This window comes from Mirounga leonina, unplaced genomic scaffold, assembly GCF_011800145.1.
Source record: "Mirounga leonina isolate KUSES-001 unplaced genomic scaffold, KU_Mleo_1.0 Mir_178, whole genome shotgun sequence".
Taxonomy (NCBI): domain Eukaryota; kingdom Metazoa; phylum Chordata; class Mammalia; order Carnivora; family Phocidae; genus Mirounga; species Mirounga leonina.
Window position 1 is genome coordinate 7049381 of NW_023270464.1, and position 18773 is coordinate 7068153.

Here is an 18773-nt window from a genome sequence, read left to right on the forward strand (position 1 = left end):
TCACACAGCCACCATGGTGCCCTGCCTCACACAAAGGGCACCTTGTGGAGGGTGCTCCCCAAGACCTCCCAGCACCCCAGGACAGAAGCCAACAGATACAGTCAGCACAGGCCCCAGCAGGCAGCCATCTTGTCCTTGTGTCTCAGGAACAATGTTCTAGGAGCCTCAAAATCAGGAAAAAAATGTATTCTAGGCTGTGACATGGGGTTCCTTTCTTCCCATCACGCCTTTCCTCCTGCTTGGCCCAGCATGTCTCATCTGTGTGTGCAAGCTCCTGAAGGCTTAAAAATGCAAAAGGCATTCGTTAAACCTCCCATCTGTCTTCCCTGTTGAAAGGTTCTGCTCTTAGCTCTTTTTTTTTTTTTTTTTTTTTTTGCTCTTAGCTCTTTCTGCCTCACCTGGGCCGCTCCTCACCCACTGCTGAGGTCAGCTGCCTTCAAATGCAAGAGTCTTCCTGTGTCCTGCAGACCAGGGTTGTTCTTGGGGAGAAACAAGGGCTTGCATAGGGAAGGTTGGGGGCTGGAGAGATTGGTCAGGTGTGGGCAAGTTGAGTGTGCGAGGCTTTTCCAATCCATTTTAAGACTTTTAAAATAAAAATGATGTGTCCTTTCTTGGTAGCTTCCATATCCATGCTTTCTCCAAGAGAGGATATTAGTCCTTTGCCCCCAACACCCTGGGCCCTGGTCTTTCAGCTTGCAGGGAGGATCCTCTGGGGCCCACGGGCATGACATCTGTGGGCCTCCCTGCCACCACATGTTCAAATGACTCTGTAAAATTCTCATTGGGGCTGGCTCTGCACCCCATAGTCACACCAGGACTTGCATGCACTTCCTGGGTGCAGGTGTCATTCTAGGTCCTTGCCAAGGACAACTATTAACTCCCCCCCCCAATTTCTATCTACACCTGACAGAAGAGGAAACTGAGGAAGGGTGGACCATCCCTGCTCCCCAGGGAGCAGTTGTAATTGATGAAGGGTTGCTAGGACAGGTTGGATGGTGTGGCTTCCAAAAAGGAGAGTTGACCAAAGAGGGTGGTCATCAGGGAACATGCACCTCCCAGAGAGGGGGGTACAGGAAGTGGTACCCCAAATCAAATCTTGCTTGAGATAAACCAGCATCTGGCACCTGGCAACTCGGGGCTATTCTTTTTTAAATTATCAATATATAAGGTAATTATTTAAATAGTTTTTTTCCTCCTAAGTGCAAACAACCTGAGGGCCACAGAGAATTCAAGGAACTCTGCCCTTGTCCCTTCAGGCCTCCCACTCAGACTACCTAGAAAGCAGTATACTGCAGTCTCTAAAAATCCCACTGGTCACAGATGGAGGGGGGATGCCAATGTGACTAAGGACATGGGCAGCGATGCTCATACAGCCATCAGTCAGCTCCAGACAACTAAGACCAATGTTTACAGATTTTGCTGTTCATTTACTGGAAACAGACACTCAGTACACCCCAAAATGTGATATTTGCAGGAAAAAAGTGTTTGCAAAGAGCAGCTTGAAACTTTATCTCTTGCCACTTAGAAACAATATACCGTATTTATAAAAAATGAGTCATTTGGGGATTTTGTGGAGCCAAACAGAATAACCCCACATAACAGTTCATGAAAGCAGTTTTTAATCTGTATTCGATGCACAGCTCATAGTTAAATTCCGTGTCAATCTATATTTCATTATTGCCCAAACCAAATAGAGTCTAACATTTCCTTTCCAATCTGACAACAAACCTATGCTTTTTCTTACAGGATTGGTCTATAATAAACAGCACCCATCTCTTGTTAAGTAAAAATTTCTCTTCACATGTTATGACTATTAAGTATCCCATTTAAATGAATTTTATAATATAATTTTGTAAATATAGTAATCCAAAATAAAGTGATTTTGACTCAGTCACTTTATCATATTCCAAATAAATTGGCCCATCTGTGTACCTGTCTCAGTACAATAATGGAGAAAATATGGAACAACCCACCAGTTATAGGACATTATAAGAATCAAATAAATTTACAGTAGCAAGAAGGCTTTAGAAACCAGAAGGTGCCTAAGAAATGCAATTACCTTCATTGTCTTTGCAATTAGCCTCCCTTCTCTTTAACCACTTTCTCAATTTGCAGATTACCACTGGAAGATAAAGCTCAAGGTAGGAGGAAAAAGCACAGCTTTGCTTTCCCCCTGTGGTCTGCAGCCAGCCTCACTGAACTGCGAGCCACGTTCCTTTGCTGCTCTTCCTAAAGCCCAGAGCTCAGCCCCCTAGAAGGAAGCCCCTGTCTGCAAAGGCTCCTTGTTACAGAGAAAGAGGAAGAAGAACTGGTGTGGGGAGCATCTAGAATTTTAGCTCAGACCCCTGCACCCCAGGGTCTGGGGACTAGACAAGGGCCATTGTTTTTAACATTGGTTCTTGACCCGCAAACCCTGCAAAGAGCCACCAGGTAGCCAGGATCTGCAGGAAGGATTTCAAGGCTATGGAGCTCTGTCCTCGGCTTCCAAAGGGATACTAGCTACAGTCAACTGTGTGGGAAGAACTGGCTGAGGGTTTTTGACTAGAAATCCCGAGGGCCTAGAGAGACAAGAAAGCAGGAATGTGCCCTGATGTCATCTCCCCCCTGATGAGCCCTACCCTGTCCCCTCCTGAGCTCCACAGCAGGCCAGACACCTGGCTCCTCAGCCATGCCTTCCATGGCACATGAAGAGCACTCCCCCAGGAGCATACCAGCCACCATTTCCCTTGACTCCTGAATCAGCCCCAGCCCCATCTGCACATCACGTTGCAGGCCTCTCCATCAGGCTGCACTGGGCTCTCTGTGGACCTACAGGTACTATGTGTGGTCCTTGGGCATGTGTTGCTGGAACACTGCTCCCCACCCAGCCCCCCTCAGAAGAGGGGAGAGAAGCAAAGCATGGGGCACCTGTCTATCTTGTCCTTCTGGACGTGGGGAGCAAGCTTTTTGGTCAGCCAGCATGACAGCATGAGAAGACCCTGAGGTCCGTGTCTGGTGCATGCACCAAGGACACTCACTGGGGGCTAAAACTGTCACCACCCACCCTGGGTGTTCAGGAGCCCAGAGGTTGAGCTTCCTTAGCCTGAGCATTTCTTTGGCAGTACAATTCCCTGAATTCCAATCTGCATTTTTTCCAGTTTTGTCTGAGTCCATTCAGGCTGCTATAAAAAAGTACCACAGACCGAGTGGCTTAAACAAAAGAAATGTTATCTCTCACAATTCTAAGATTGGAAGTGCAAGATCACGGCCCTAGCAGATCCCATGTCAGGTGAGGAACCTCTTCCTGGTTTGCAGGTGGCTGCCTTCTCTTGTACTCACATGGCAGAGAGAGAGAGACAGAGACAGAAAGCACGCTCTCTTGTGTCTCTTCTTACAAGGGCACTGATCCCAGTTATGGGGGCTCCACCCTTATGACCTAATCACCTCCCAGAGGCTCCATCTACAAATACCATCACATTAGGAGTTAAGTTCCAATATATGAATTTGGGAGGACATATTCAGTCTATAGCAAGTTTATTCCATAGACTACTGACCAAGCCAAAGACCATATCTACGTATAAACGTTAAGCTGGAGAATTTGTGTCTGTGACCTGTGAACTTGGTACCCTGCCCAGCTCCATCTTCAGGGGGCTGGCATCTGCCTTAAGGGCAAGATATCACCCACCATCTGACACAGCCCCTTTTATCCCTAAAGGGAGTTGTACAGGAGAGACCCCAGCCCCCCAGCCCCCAGACTCATCCTCTACTTTCTAACATGCTACCTTTAGCCTGAGCTCATCATGTAACCCATGACCGGAAAGCAACAAGCAATAGCCAGCAATACAATCATCTTATGATTGTTTTATGTGTTTGTTTTATGTTCCTAGCATTACAGCCTTGGTTGGCAGAGCTCTGTGTCCACAGAAACAATGGGTGACTGCTCACCTGTGCATCTTGGACCTGCTTCACAGAGGCAAAGACTTTTTGTCCCCAAGCAGTGGGATTCTCACTCCCCATGTCCCTCCTCCCTTCAAAGTGCCACATCATAGGAACCAGATTCCATCTCAGGAGGATATGGGCTGCAAGTAAGAGAAAACACTCACAATGACACAAAGAATAAAGAAGTTTAGAGTCTCATGTAATGAGAAATCTGATGACCAGCAGTCAGTTGATTTGGGACCTGACACTCATCAAAGACCTGGGCCCTTTCTGTCTATCCACTCTCCTTGGCTTGTTGCCTTTTGTCCCGTAATTGTCCCTCATTGGTCATATGACTGTTGTAGCTCCAAGCATTATATCCTCACGTAAAACATGGAGAGGTCAGAAAAGAGCCTGGCCCTCCTTTGTGTTACTTTTAACTAGGAATCTTCCAGCTGACTTCCTCTTACATCTCACTGAGCAGATTTTGTTCCAGACTTTGTCTCAGAAGTCACAGACAAGAGGAAAATGAATCAACCATGAATGCCTTAGAGCCATCCTGACCCATCCTGATAGTCCCAGGAGGTGGGGTCTGCGAGTGAGGACAAAGGGTGGGCTGCACTCCCCCATGGCCCTCAAAAATTTCTGCGTCTCCCAAGGCATTTTCAAGAGTCCTCCACCATAGCGAGATACCTCTTAGATGGGGGATTTATCACACTTTGCTTTTCATTTTGCCTGTTCCCAAACCCTGCCCCCCATACACTACCTCCTTTGACTTTCACAAAACCCTGAAGTTTAGTGAAAGTGGGACAAAGGTCATCCCCAGTCCTGCTCCCTCTCTTGACCCACTCAGTAGGGCTGTGTGGTGAACTGAAGTTCTGGGCTCCTTTCTGCTACAGCTCACAGGTTTTTACACTGGGTTTGGTAGATGGGCTTCAGAGATACACTGACCCAGCTGAAGCTATTCACAAAATTGTGAACATGCATATCAGATAGAAGCACTCAGTAAGTAGAAAAGTCAATTTATATATATGTAAGTTTATATGTGTGTGTGTATGTGTGTATATATATATATATATATATATATGTATATGTGTATATATATATATATTTATATATTTATAAATGTTGCAGACATACCTGAACCATTTTAACTGAAAGCACAAATGTACCTTATTCCTCAGCTTCATGCTCAGAGGTGAAGGACAGGGACTCTGAAATCCAGTAGCCTGAGTTAAAATCCTGTTTTGGTAACTGCCTGGATGACAGGATAGGACGCTTAGTGCCTCTGGGCTTCCATTTCCTCTTCTGCAAGGTGGCTCCACAGATCATTGGGATCACATGAGTCAACTCCATGTAGAATGTGCACAGTAAGCACTAGACACCTTTTGTTGTTACCGTCTTTCTAGTGTTGTTTGTTTTTGCAGGTGTCATACCTCTAATGTGCCTGCTACCAGTTCCCCTTTAACTTCTTTCAAATGGAGCGAAGCCCATGCAAAGTGTAAACTCTCCTGGGCTCTTACAGTGATTATTTCCAGTCTTCGTTGGCTCTCTCTTTCACACAGTGGTGTACCAGGATGGGTCAGTGGGAGCACCCAGTCCCAGGGTATACAGTAAGGAGGGGCACTGTCTACAGAGAATTTTAAAACAATAATAAAACCAACTCAAAGTTGGAATGCTTTGCATCATCACCATGGCCTACAATTCTCAACAATATTGGTGCTAGAAACCCTCCCCATTGGGACAGTCTGTTCCCACTGCCCCACCCGTGGTCTCCAGTGCCTCCTACCTACACATAGTTCAGCTTGCCTTCTAAGACTCCATTTGATTTTCATAGAAAGCCTTCATGGGTACTTAATGTGCCAAGTGCCTGAACTGTATAATGATAGCAGCAGTGTGGCCAGGCTAGACTGGAAGGGACAGACACAGCATGGTGTGCTCACAGTGACACAGCACCATCCACCAAGGGCCTGAACAGGCAACACTAGGGGCAGCCTGCTCCCCAGGATTAGAGTCCTTGGTGGTACCACATATGACCAGAGAAAATGGACAACTTCCTGGTAACCTGAGGTCCGTCCACTAAGAGAGTTTCTTCAGAAAAGTTCTGTAGGAAAGAAACCTTTGCCCCATCAGAAACCAGTGGGCAGTTTGGAGTGTGAGGCTATGGGTGGCTCATCCACCAGGAACTAACCCCTTTCCTTGTAGTAGTCAGAGGTAAAGGACTGCCATTGCTTTGCAGATCAAGGTTTCATGAAGTAAATCCTAATAAAGTGGGTCTGATTTTTCCTAGAGGTACAAGAATGCAAAGTCCTTGTCCACCTAGGGACTCTACAGCAGGCTAACCAGAGACTGTTCACAGAGAACAGAGCTGTGGCTGTGGTGGGAGGTGGGAGCAGGGAGAGAAAGGGGACAACGAAGATTGCTTTTTGGAGGGTCTCTGTTCTTCATCATTCAGATCCTGAACATCTTGAAGCCAGACATGATATCTTATTCATCTTTGTGTCTCTAGCAGCAAGACACCTGAGAGGTATTTAATAAATGTTGAATGAATAAAGAATGAATAAGATTAGATGTTCCCAATGAACTAACTTTAGGTAATTCAGAGAAAGGCAGTGCGACATAATAGAAAAAAAAAAAAACTGTACATTGTGGAGTAAGGCAGACCTACATTTAAATCACAACTTTAACTTTGGCATGGGCAAGTTATTTATGTACCAGAGCCTTCATTTCCTCTTCTGGAAAACTGGAACAAGAATCCTTTAACTGGTGAAAGAATTTTAAGTAATGAATATAGAGCTCCTGACATAGTGCCTGGTACTGATTGAGGGTTAGACACACAGATCAATGGTATAGAATATAGAACCCCCAGAAATAACACCACACAAATATACTCAGCTGATTTTTGGCAAAGGAACAAAGTCAATTCAATGGAGGATGGAGAGTCTTTTCCACAAATGGTGATAAAGCAATTGGACATCCGTAAGCAAAAATATGAACCTGCATCTGAGTCTTAATAATACAAAAATTAACTCAAAATGAATCATAGAATAAATATAAAATGTACAACTATAAAACTTCAAAGAAAATATGAGGACCCAGGGTTAGGCAAAGAGCTCTTAGCCATGACACAAAAGCATGATCCAAAAAAAGGAAAAACTGATGAATTGGACCTCTGTTCCACAAAAAAAAAAAAAAAAAAATACAAATGAACAAAACAACAACTATTAAGAAGTGAAAAGACAAGCTATAGAGTGGGAGAAACTATTTTAAAACCCCATATCAACAAAGGATTTGTATCTAAAGTATACAATGAACTATCAAAATTCAACAGTAAAGAATAACAAACAATCCAAATTAAAAAATGGAGAAAAGCCATGAACAGACATATCACCGAAAAGGAGATACAGATGGCAAATAAGCACATAGAAGGATGTTCAGCCTTAGAACCACAATGAGCTATCACTACACACCTATCAGAATGACTAAAATTTTAAAAAGTGATAATAACAAATGCTGGAGAGGATGTGGAGCAACCAAATCTCTCATATGTTGCTGGTAGGGATGTAAAACTCTAGAAAACAGTTTGGCAGTTTCTTAGGAGACTACATATCACTTACCATATGACCCAGACATAGAAGGAAAAAAATTGTATCCCAAAGAAATGAAAATTTATGATCACACCAAAGCGTATACACAAATGTTTGTAGTAGCTTTATTGGTAATAGCCCCAAACTGGAAACAACCCAAATGTCTTTCCTGGGGAAAAAAAAAATGTCTTTCCTGGGTGAATGGTTAAAGAAATTATGGTACAACCATACTGTGGAATCCTGCTCAGCAGTGCAGAGAAATGAATATGATACAGGCAATGACTTGGGTGGATCTCAAAGGAATTATGGTGAATTAAAAAAGTCAATCCCAAAAGATTACATACTATATGATGCCAGTTACGTAGAATCCTTGAAATGGCCAAATTATAAAGATGGAGTACAGATGAGTGGTTCTCTTAGTCATCGATCTCCAGAGAAGCAGAACCAGTAGGATATACACAGATATATATAAGAAGAGATTTATTTTAGGAATTGGCTCACACAATTCTGGAGGCCAAGAAGTCTCACCATCTGCCTGCCATCTGCAAGCTGGAGAACCAGGAAAGCCAGGGGTATATTTCAGTTCTGAGTCCAAAGGCCCAAGAAGTGGGGGCCACTGGTACAATTTCCCATTGGAGTCTGAAGGCCCAAGAACCAGTAGCATCAATGTCCAAGGGCAGGAGAAGCTGGATATCCCAGCTCAAGCAAAAGAGCAAATTCCTCCTTCCTCCACTTTTTGTTCTGAGTCCTGAATGATGGATGATGCCTGTTCACACTGGTGAGGATGATCTTCTTTTCTCAGTCTACCAATTCAAATCCTAATCTCCTCTAGAAATATGCTAAATATGTTTTACTAGCTATCTGGGCACCCCTTAACCCAGTCAAGTTGACATATAAAATCATCTGTCACAGTGGTGGACAAGGATTAGGAACGGGAATGAAGTGCTGAAAGGAAGTGGGTGTGTTCATAAAAGGGTAGCATGAGGGACCCTTGTAGTGATGCAATCATTCTGTATCTTGATTGAGAGCATTACACAAATCTACACATGTGATAAAATTGCATAGAACCAAATACACATACACACACACACAAATGAATGCATGGAAAATTTATACAATCTGAATTGTAGAGAAAGACAATTGCAGAGAAATGGAGTGTACCAAGGTCTATATCCTGGCTGTGGTATTGTACTCCAGTTACACAAGATGTTAGCTTGGAGGCACCTAGGGGATGGGTACACAGGATCTCTCTGCATTATTTCTTACAACTCCATTTAAATGTTAAACTCATAACAGCAGCAAACGTTTGTCTCACTCTTACTGGAGTAGGGTGAGCACTGCTGTAGGGGGTTTGTATGTATTTAACTTGCTCAGTTTTCATAGCCATCCTAGAGGTGGTTATTACTACTCTCTTCATCTCTAAGATGAGAAACTCTGCCTAAGGTCATAGAGCCAGCTTCCTTCTAAGGTGATCTGAGAGGATCAGATACTATTTGTGAAACAGTGTGTGTGAAAATACTTTAAGTGGACACTTTAAGTGTCAAACAGATGTTAATTACCATTATTATGATGGGGGAGGAGTTTAAATGTCTTAAATATATTTAATCATAGAAGATGAAAAGGAATAATAAAATATTTCAATATTCCAGCAGGAATATTAACAGCTTAAGATCATTTAAAAGCCTAGTCTACCATTTATCCTAACTTCTTAAAATATGAATTTGGATAATCTTTTGTTGTTTTTTATGTGTCTTTTCCAAGAAACAGCTTTTGATTTCACTGATTTGTCTATTTCTCTTTTTAGTTTCATTGATTTCTGCTCTAATCTTTATTATTTCCCTCCTCCCCACCTTGAGTTTAATTTGCTTTTTTTTTTTTTTTTAGCTTCTTAAAGCAGAAATTTGGATTACAAACTGGGAACTTTTCTTCTTATCTAATATAAGCATTTTAGTTGCATAAATTTTCCCCTAAGCACAGATTAGTTACATCACACAAATTTTGATATGTTGTATTTCCATTTCATTGTGTTCAAACTATTTTTGTAATTTCCTTTGAGACTTCCTCTTTGACCCGTGGATTATTTAGAAGCATGTTGTTTAAGTTCCAAATAGTTGAGGAGTCTCCAAATATCTTCTGTTACATGTTTATCGTTTTATTTAGTAATGGTCTGAGAACAAACTTTTTATGATTTCTATTCTTTTAAATTTGTAAGGTGGGCTAAGAATGTGTTCTATCTTGGTGAATATTTCATGTACCCTTGAAAATAATGTGTTCTGCTCTTGTTGCATTCTATAAATGTCAATTCATTGAAGTTCTCTGATGATGTTCAGGTCTTCTGCATCCTTGCTGATATTCTATCTACTTATTCTGTCAATTACTGAGAGAAAAATGATGAAGTCTCTAACCATAATGGATTTGTCTGTTTCTCCTTTCATTTTTGTTAATATTTAGCTTTTAGTACTCTGAAGCTCGGTCATTAAGAGCATCCACACATGTAGGACTGTGATGTTTTCTTGGAGAATTGGGCCTATATCATTACATAATGTTTCTCTATATCTTTGGTAACAGTCCTGGTTCTGGAGTCTACTTCGTCTGACATTAACAGAGTCACTCTAGCTTTTTTATACTTAGTGAATATCTTTTAACCTACCTGTGTCTTCATATTTATTTATTTTTCCCTTTTTTTGTTATTTTTTTATTTAAATTCAATTAGCCAACATATAGTACATCATTAGTTTTTCTGTCTTTATATTTAAAATGAATTTCTTGTAGTCAGTAGAATTGAGTATTGCTTTTTCTATCCATTCTGACAATTTTGCTTTTATATTGGTATTTTTTGACTATTGACATTTAATGGTAATAATCATATGGTTGGATAAGTGAGTTTTGGGTTAAATGAGTTTCTTAATGGCTCCTTTTTATCTCCACTATTGACTTACTATGCCTCTATTTTTCATTATTAGTGATTTCCCTAGAGTTTACAATAAACATCTTTAATTAATTAGATTCTATTTTCAAGTCATATTCTACTTCATGTATTGTATAAGGATCTTATGACAATTTATTCCCAATCCCCCCCCCATCCTTTGTGCCATTACTGTCAAGCATTTTACTTTTACATATGCTGTAAACACATAATACACTGCATCTCTCTTTACCTTTTAGTCTCTTAGAACAATTGAAAGGAAGAAAAATGAGTTTTATTTTCATATTAATTTATTCCACTTCTTTTACTTTTCATTTTGTTATGTAAAATCCAGGTTTCTACTGATAGCATATTCCTTCCCCTTAAACAATTTCCAATTTCTTTTAATATTTCCTAGTGCAATTATATATACATTTTTTTTTTTAGTGCAGTTCTGTAGGCAGTTAATTTTTTTATTTTTGTTTGAGAAAGTATGTCTCCTTCATGTTTCAGAGATATTTTTTCTGGGTATAGAATTATGGATTAGCAGTTTTTTATTTCAGTGCTTTAAAGATGTCACTCTATTGTCTTCTGGCTTACCTGTTTTATCATGAAAAGTCTGCTGTGTTTCTTATCTTTGTTTCTCTGTATGTAATGTGTCTTTTTCCTCTTGCTGCCTTTATGATTTTGTCTTTGGTTTTAAACAGCTTAAATATTCTAAGTGTAGGGGTATTTTTGGTGGTGTTGGTGGTGGTATTGTTTTCCTGCTTGGTTTTTCCTTAGCTTCTTGGCTCTATGGTGGTATTTGTCATTCACAGTGGAAATGTTTGTCAGCCATTATTTCTTTAAATATCCCTTATCCTGGGTTCTCTCTGGGATTATACTTACACAGATCTTAGGCTGTCTGGTATTGCCCCACACCTCTTGGGTATTCTGTTGTGCATCCCCCCTGCCCAACTCTTTTTTTTCTTTCTGTGTTTCAATTTGGGTAACTTCTATTGACACATCTTGATGTTCACAGACTCTTTTCTCAGTTGTGTAAAGTGTACTGATGAGCCCCTTGAAGTCATTCTTCATCTCTCTTACTGTGTTTTTTCATTTCTAGCATTTCTATTTGATTCTTTCTTGTAAATTTCTTCTCTCTGCTGGAGAGAAATTAATCATCAAGTCTTGCATGGTATCCCCTTTTCTATTAGAGTATTCAACTTATTAATCAATTATTCTGAATTCCATGTCTGAGAGTTTCAATACCTGTATCATATCTGAGTCTTGTTCTGTCAAATGCTTTGTCTCTTGTCAACATATTGGGGAAGAGGGGGTTCTTGTCTTTTCTTATGCTAGCAGTTTTCTGTTGAAAGCCAGACATCTTGAGTAGGACAGTAAAGACTAAGGTACATCATTTTGATTCTTGGAACTAAGTGTGCCTTACCTTTTGCTAGGTCTTTAGTGTGGGGTTTACATCAGTCTAGTCAGGACCTGAGGTTGGTTTTGGTTTCACTGCTGCTTTGGTTACCCTTAGTGCACTCAGCCTTCAGATTTCACTAGTGATATGTTTTATTTTGCCAGAAGGTTTTTCTCTCTGTTTGCTGCACCCTTCCTTCAAACTCTTGTCCCTCTTCTGCTATTATTTGCAGCTTGTTAGCCTGGGTGTAAAAATGGGAGCAGGAAGAGGGATGTTTTTGTTAATCTAATTAAGCTTCTGTCTTAGGCAGGTATTGTGTCCCTGGATCTTGAAAAGGGAGTGACCTCCCCCAGCTGTAGTTCTGGGCTCAGCATGTGTTCCTGCCCCTCCCCCAGGGAAAAAGAGGGTTTGGTTTTTTTTTCTTATTTCCTCCTTCCACCTCAAGCTTTACTGGGGAAAGACCCCAGTGCCCTAAGGCCAACAGTGTTTGTTGCCCTGCCCTCCCAACTTAAGCTTTTGTTCTTTAGTATAGATAGGAGATAGAAAGATCTATGAAGGACACTTTCTCTGAATTCTTGCCAATCTTTTTATGAGCACCAGGTTGAGTCCCATAAAAGGGGTCTACAAGTACATTTGAATTTCCCTTATATCTGTAGCCCCCAGGGTTCTAAGTATTCTTTCACTAGGCTACATTCTTCCTTTACCAATTTATCAACAATTTTTAGCTGAATTCTTTTTACTGCAGTCCCACTGAATCTGCCCCAGTGAAAGTCATGTCCATTTCTCCTTTATGCACCCAGCTGTCCTTAGATTTGGAGTTAGCTGGTTCCCCTGGGACTTCTGCTCTCTAATGGGTTAAAGGAAAGTTGTGTATCTGCAGTTTGTCTAGCTTGTTGTTATTGTTGTAATGATAGCACCACACTCTCCTGGAGACAGAAACCAGAAGTGTCCATTCATTTTTGGAAAATAAGTACTAAAAATATGTCCAGGCTGGTTTGAGATGGTGTCTGTATGTTTTCAGGTTAAAAGATAGGAGATCCTTTTCAAGGAAAGAAAGAATTTGCTGGCTTATTTTGAAAAGCATTTGCTGTTCCTGACACTGCCACCAGAGGGCAAGCCGTCACATCACTACATATCTCACAGGGTGAGGCCAGGTTTCCAATTGGGAAAAGTCAATGTGTAAAGTGGGAAGCAGAGGCATCCAAAGCAGCTAATGCTTGCAGGTAGGGCCTGTTCTCAAGGCCCTCCTGGACTGTGCAGCTACGGATTGGGCTCTCGGTCCCTCCAGCCCTGGCCCTCGCCCACATGCCCTAGCTGTACGCTCTGCAGAGAAGATGCCTTTTGTGTTGCAATGTCCCTAGAACCTCTCTGAGTACCTGACCCCTACCCCACTAACATTCGTGCTGAGAGGCTGCCAAGACCCTGCTAGGTGGTCAGGCTGCAGCAACTTCAGTTGAGTCCAACCTTCTGCTCAGCAGGGGACAGCCCAGGGAGTCAGTTCCAATCCAACCATTGAGGATAAAAATTCCCAGGAGCCCCGTGGTAGGGAGTTGAGGCTGAGAGGCATGTAGATCTGTACTACTTTAGTTGGTTTACCTGGAACAAACAAACCAAAATCGTAGTGAGAAAAGTTTGGTTCTCATGCAAATAAAGTCTAGAACAGGTGTTCCTGATTGGCAAGCAGACCTTCTCCAAGTGGGGAAGTCAGAAGGTCACCCCTGCCATCTTTTCAGCATACAGGAGGATGGGGAGGGGTGTGGGGAGAAGGCCGCCCACACCTAACCACACTGCCCAGGACCTCCCACGGTGCTTCTGCTCTCATGCCATCCATGCAGCCAGGCACCTGTTAAGTGCTGGGGGCTGGGCAGACACCTCCCAGTAGCACCCCTCCCCTGGGAAGGGAGTGGACAGCCATTCCCAAATTGCCCAAGTTGTACCCACAGTGATTACTTCAAACAGATTACTGCTCTAGGATAATGTTTTCCAAATTCGCATGATTTTAAAAACCACAGAGGATGCTTAATTAAAATATAGTTCTTGGCTCCTTTTCCTGGATACTCTGGTTTGGCCATCTGGATGGGGGCCTGGAAATCAGTGCTTTATCAAGCACCCCAGGGAGCTGTGCTGCCCTAGCAAGTGTCTACAGAAGGATCCACTGCCATCCCCACCCCTTCCCAGTGGATGGGAAGCCAGGCCAACTCTCTCTCTGCCTTTGTGTTGAGCTGTGGAACTGTCGGACAGGCTTCTGGGCAGGCCCAAGGGAGGCAGGTCCTGAACCAGCCCTGCAGCCCTCCTCCCTGAGTGTGACTACCCTGCAGTCAGCCCTGGGAGGGGCAGCCTGTGTGTCATGGCCATGTCAAGGCAGAACCCAGTTGCCCTTGACCAACCAAACCAGAGCACAGTACTGCCAGTCCCCAGCCACTTTAAACAGAAACACTGCCCCCCCGCCCCAGCAAAGTAGTGTTTCCTTTATATCGTAGTAGAGGATTATTTGTGCTCGTATTTTCTCCTTAGCAACACTGGAGGGCAGCAGTGAGTCGGCGTTTGCAATTTTTTTATTAGAAAGTCCACTTTTAATGGTATTCAGTCATAGATTTTATTTACTTATTTGCCTTTTTGTTCTTGCCGTGACACCCTTGCCATGAATCATGGGAAATGACACCAGGCTCATGGCCACCAAGGGGCGGGGGGGGTGGCGGACAGAGTGAGGAGGCGGAGGTAGGGTAAACCCAGGGGAGGAGCAAGCTGTTCAAGCTGTTCTGTTCTCACTGGGCACTGGGTCCCACAGCAGCTCGGAAGCTTCTAGCAGATCCAGGCAAACCCTGTGAACACCCCACTCCGCCCCAGCCTTTCTGAGATGCGCCAAGACTTCCCCCAGGTGGGCGTTTCCCTCAGGAGTGTTTGTGGTGAATGGGTCCCTGGGTGAGGTCTCTCCTCGCTGCAGTTCCCGCCTACACGTAACTTCCTCGGAAGCCGCCCCGGCCCGCCCTAGAAGGGCTTGCCCTAGCTCCCCGCGAGTCTGCTGTTTACTTTGCAGGGTACTTACCACCACCAGAGATTATGAGATTTTGTTGTTGCTACCGGTGAGCTCCCTGTGGGAGCTCCCACCCACCCCCCCTCCCCGAACTGATGCAGAATTATTGCATGAGCTCACAAATGAGCAGATGGGCAGGCAGCCCTTACTTGCCTAATTTGTACACCGTGAGGTGACCAAGAGCCCGGCTTGGGTCCTTCCTCCGAAATTACAGAAACAGCCACGGCCTTTTTTGTCTGCTGCCCAACCGCGGTACCTGCCTTCTGACAGCCCCAAGTCGTTAGCAGAGTGCCGGTGATGTCTCCAGCTGCTCTTCCATGTCCACAATAAATACCAAGTATTCTGAACTATCAGCAGTGGTTTTGACACCTGTGGTCTTAACGCTCCTGCTGGCACAGATGGTCTGTGTTCGTCTCCGTTCGGTTTCCTTAATTAAGGAGACCCCTGGGCTTGGGACTCCCTTTCCTGGCCTCCCTGGGGGCTGCTGGGGCCTGGAGCCTCCCGGCCCGCCCGTGGGCCACCTGGCACCGCGTCTCTCTCTTCTGTTCCAGCCGTGATCCCCCTGACGGATTCGGAGCACAAGCTGCTGCCTCTGCACTTTGCAGTGGACCCCGGGAAGGACTGGGAGTGGGGGAAGGACGACAACGATAACGCCCGGCTGGCCCAGTGAGCCCCTCCCCCGCGTCCCTCCCCCAACGCCCTAAAGGGCGGCGGTCGCCCGGTTTTCCTCCTCCTGGGACAGCTGGCGGGCCTGCGGGCGGGGTGCGTGCGGGCGAGCGCGGGCCCGCTGCGGCGCGTTTCACTCGGTGTTCTTCTCTCACCAGCCTGATCCTGTCGCTCGAAGCCAAGCTGAACCTTCTGCACAGCTACATGAATGTGACGTGGATCCGGATCCCCTCGGAGACCCGGGTGAGCCTGGCGTGCGCCCGGCCCCGACCGGCTGGTTGGGTCCTGGCCACTCGCTCGCCGCCGGCGCGGGCGGGGGCTGGGCTCCCCCGCGCCCACCCGGCCGCCCACCCGCCCTGGCTCTGGCCAGAAGTGGCTCGGGTTTAGCCGGCGCGTGTGTGCACGCGTGCTTGCTGCTCTATGTAGGCGCGCGCTCCGGCTAGGGGATGGTTGTTGGGGATTTTTTTTTTTTTTCTTTTGGTCCCTTTATTTTCTCCAGAAGGAGAGGAATAAACACACCCACTCAGAAAACCGTAGGCAAGTCACAACACAAAACTATCTCAGCCGAGATCGGAACACGATGTGCTGCAGCGGAGCGAATTAATTATAAACTGTGTGTGGGTCCTTGGAAAAGTCAGGGAACCGGGAGCGCAATACCTCAGCGCCCCCTCCTTCTCTCCTCCTTCTCCGTCCTCTGGGAGGGCAGTGAGAAGAGGGGCTGCCCGCCCCCACGCGCCCCCTTCCCCCCAGGGAGAGTCTGCTCTGTCCCTGCTTCTGGATGCTAAGGATTCACTTTAAGTGATTGATGTTTTTGTTATCTCAATAGTGAACCCTCAGTGAAAGGGATTTGTAAAAACAAAAAAAAGCCCCCCTCAGACACCAGTAGACTTGGCCATTTGGCCATGCCATGGGGCTCATAAGCAATATCAAAGGAGTGACCGGAGGAAGGCAGTAGGGCGGTGCCTGGCCCAGAGTCAGTCACGGGGCTATGCCAGGCACTGCTCAGGATGTTTTCATACACCAGCCTTTACTTGTATTTAATCTTCATAGGGCTCCTGGAGGCAGGTACTGATATCCCATTTTACTGAGGACACAAGGGACAGTTGGTGGCAGCCTGGCTCCAGAGTCCTGCCTCTTAACCTCCACAGTGACCTGTCAACTGCCTGGATGATGCCAGTGTTGCCGGGGTGTTCTTTCCTAGCACACACACATGGTGTGAAGGCAGCAGCTCTAGATCTAGAATCAGGAGGCTCTTGGGCTGGGGCACAGCTCAGCACCACAATGAGCAGGACTCCTTGCCAAGCCATGGTGGCCCCCATGTCACATTCAGGGCCTGGCAACGACCCTTCCAGCCCAAGGACATTTCAGCCAGGGCTCCTTACTCACTGGGCTCCCACCAATGGGCACTGCCAGCACCAACCACACCCCCCTTTCCTGGGCCAAACCCCTGAGCTTCTGCCCCTCTGTGTCACTGACAAACCATTTTGAGACCTCTACCTCCTTCCAGACCCAGGACAGGGTGAGAAGAGGAAGGAAGGAATTTCAGGCTGGTAGGTGGTGAGGGATGGCTCCTGCTTGCTTCTGGGGACTTGGCTGCAAGAGGTCTCTTGGACCCCTCTCCTGGACCTGCCTGGGGAGGGAGGGGACAAAAATAAAATGACAAAACAATGGGGCCTTCTCCCAGGCTCTTCCCCTAGAGGCCAGGAAAAGCCCATTTAGGGGTGAGCACCAGTTCCTGCCACTCAGCTTCTAGTATGAGGTCCCTGGTGTTCACCCAATGATGCTGTCTGAATTCTCCCTCAAGAAGGAACCTCCACAAGGCAGCAGCAAGTTCCACTCATCGCCCTTCTCATGCTCTCCACCTACCCCATGGTCCTGACCAGGTGTCCACACTGGCCTTGCCCTCCTTACTGGCTGATGGTGGGCCTTGTCCAAGGTGTTCACAGAGATGCTCCCTCCTCACACCCTAGGTCCCCTTTTTCTGGGAATGGTAACATCTTTCCTGCTAAGCCCAGGTCCTATTTCAGAATCCTCAGTTTAACACTCCACATTGCCAATCTGAGAAAGGAACCCCTAGAGTAAAATGGTCATCCCCAGAACTAAGAGCATTTTTGTTGCAACGTGAGGGCAAGATGCCTATCTTCTGCCTGGAACGAATAGGTGAGACACATTTGTAGGAGAGATGCAGGTGAAGTGTGATCCTTACCAGGCCTCTCTCTCTAGAGGCCGGCCGGGACCTGTGTCTGGTCATAGACCAGCCTAGCCAGGGTTAGAAGGGCAGAGTCTGGGCATGGTTAAGTCTAAAATGTACAGAGGCTCTGGAGCTCAGAGCCAGGTGGGTATCTGCACCTTGCCCAAACTCCCCGCCTTGTGGTTCCAGGCTGAACTCACCAAAAAGGCATCCTGGATTGGGGCAGTGAGACCCCAGGGCCCCAATATAGCAGCCTGGGAGCTGGGGTGGTCTGCCTTTGTTGGTCCCACCTGGGGACGGCTCATCTCTAACCTCCTTCCTTCCCTGACCTCCCTCTCCTGCTACAGGCCCCTCTGGCACAACCGGAATCCCCAACAGCCTCAGTGGGGGAGGACGTGCAGTCCCTGGCCGACTCCCTGGACTCGGACCGGGACTCGGTGTGCAGCAATTCCAACAGCAATAATGGCAAGAACGGCAAGGACAAGGAGAAGGAGAAGCAGCGCAAGGAGAAGGACAAGACCCGCGCGGACTCTGTGGCCAACAAGCTGGGCAGCTTCAGCAAGACGCTGGGCATCAAGCTAAAGAAAAACATGGGCGGCCTGGGCGGCCTGGTGCACGGCAAGATGGGCCGTGCTAACTCCGCCAACGGCAAGAACGGCGACGCACCCGAGCGCGGCAAGGAGAAGAAGACCAAGTCGCGCAAGGGCAGCAAGGAGGAGTCGGGCGCGTCGGCGAGCACGTCGCCGTCGGAGAAGACCACGCCGTCGCCCACGGACAAGGCGGCCGGGGCGTCGCCGGCCGAAAAGGGCGGCGGGCCGCGGGGCGACGCCTGGAAGTACAGCACGGACGTGAAGCTGAGCCTCAACATCCTGCGCGCCGCCATGCAGGGCGAGCGCAAGTTCATCTTCGCCGGCCTGCTGCTCACCAGCCACCGGCACCAGTTCCACGAGGAGATGATAGGCTACTACCTGACCAGCGCGCAGGAGCGCTTCAGCGCCGAGCAGGAGCAGCGGCGCCGCGACGCCGCCGCGGTCGCCGCCGCCGCCACGGCCAAGCGGCCGCCGCGCAGGCCAGAGACCGAGGGCGCGCCG

The 18773-nt window shown here is 46.3% G+C and overlaps 1 protein-coding gene across 1 annotated transcript in view; it reads left to right on the top strand.

The window, feature by feature from the left end:
- Positions 1 to 18773, top strand: part of OTUD7A (OTU deubiquitinase 7A) — a 156391-nt gene that overhangs the window by 136332 nt on the left and 1286 nt on the right. Inside the window, exons 9-11 of the mRNA XM_035024320.1 lie at positions 15377 to 15491; positions 15650 to 15734; positions 18030 to 18765. Coding sequence (XP_034880211.1) covers positions 15377 to 15491; positions 15650 to 15734; positions 18030 to 18765 — 936 coding nt within the window. The remainder of the gene's footprint in view (positions 1 to 15376; positions 15492 to 15649; positions 15735 to 18029; positions 18766 to 18773) is intronic.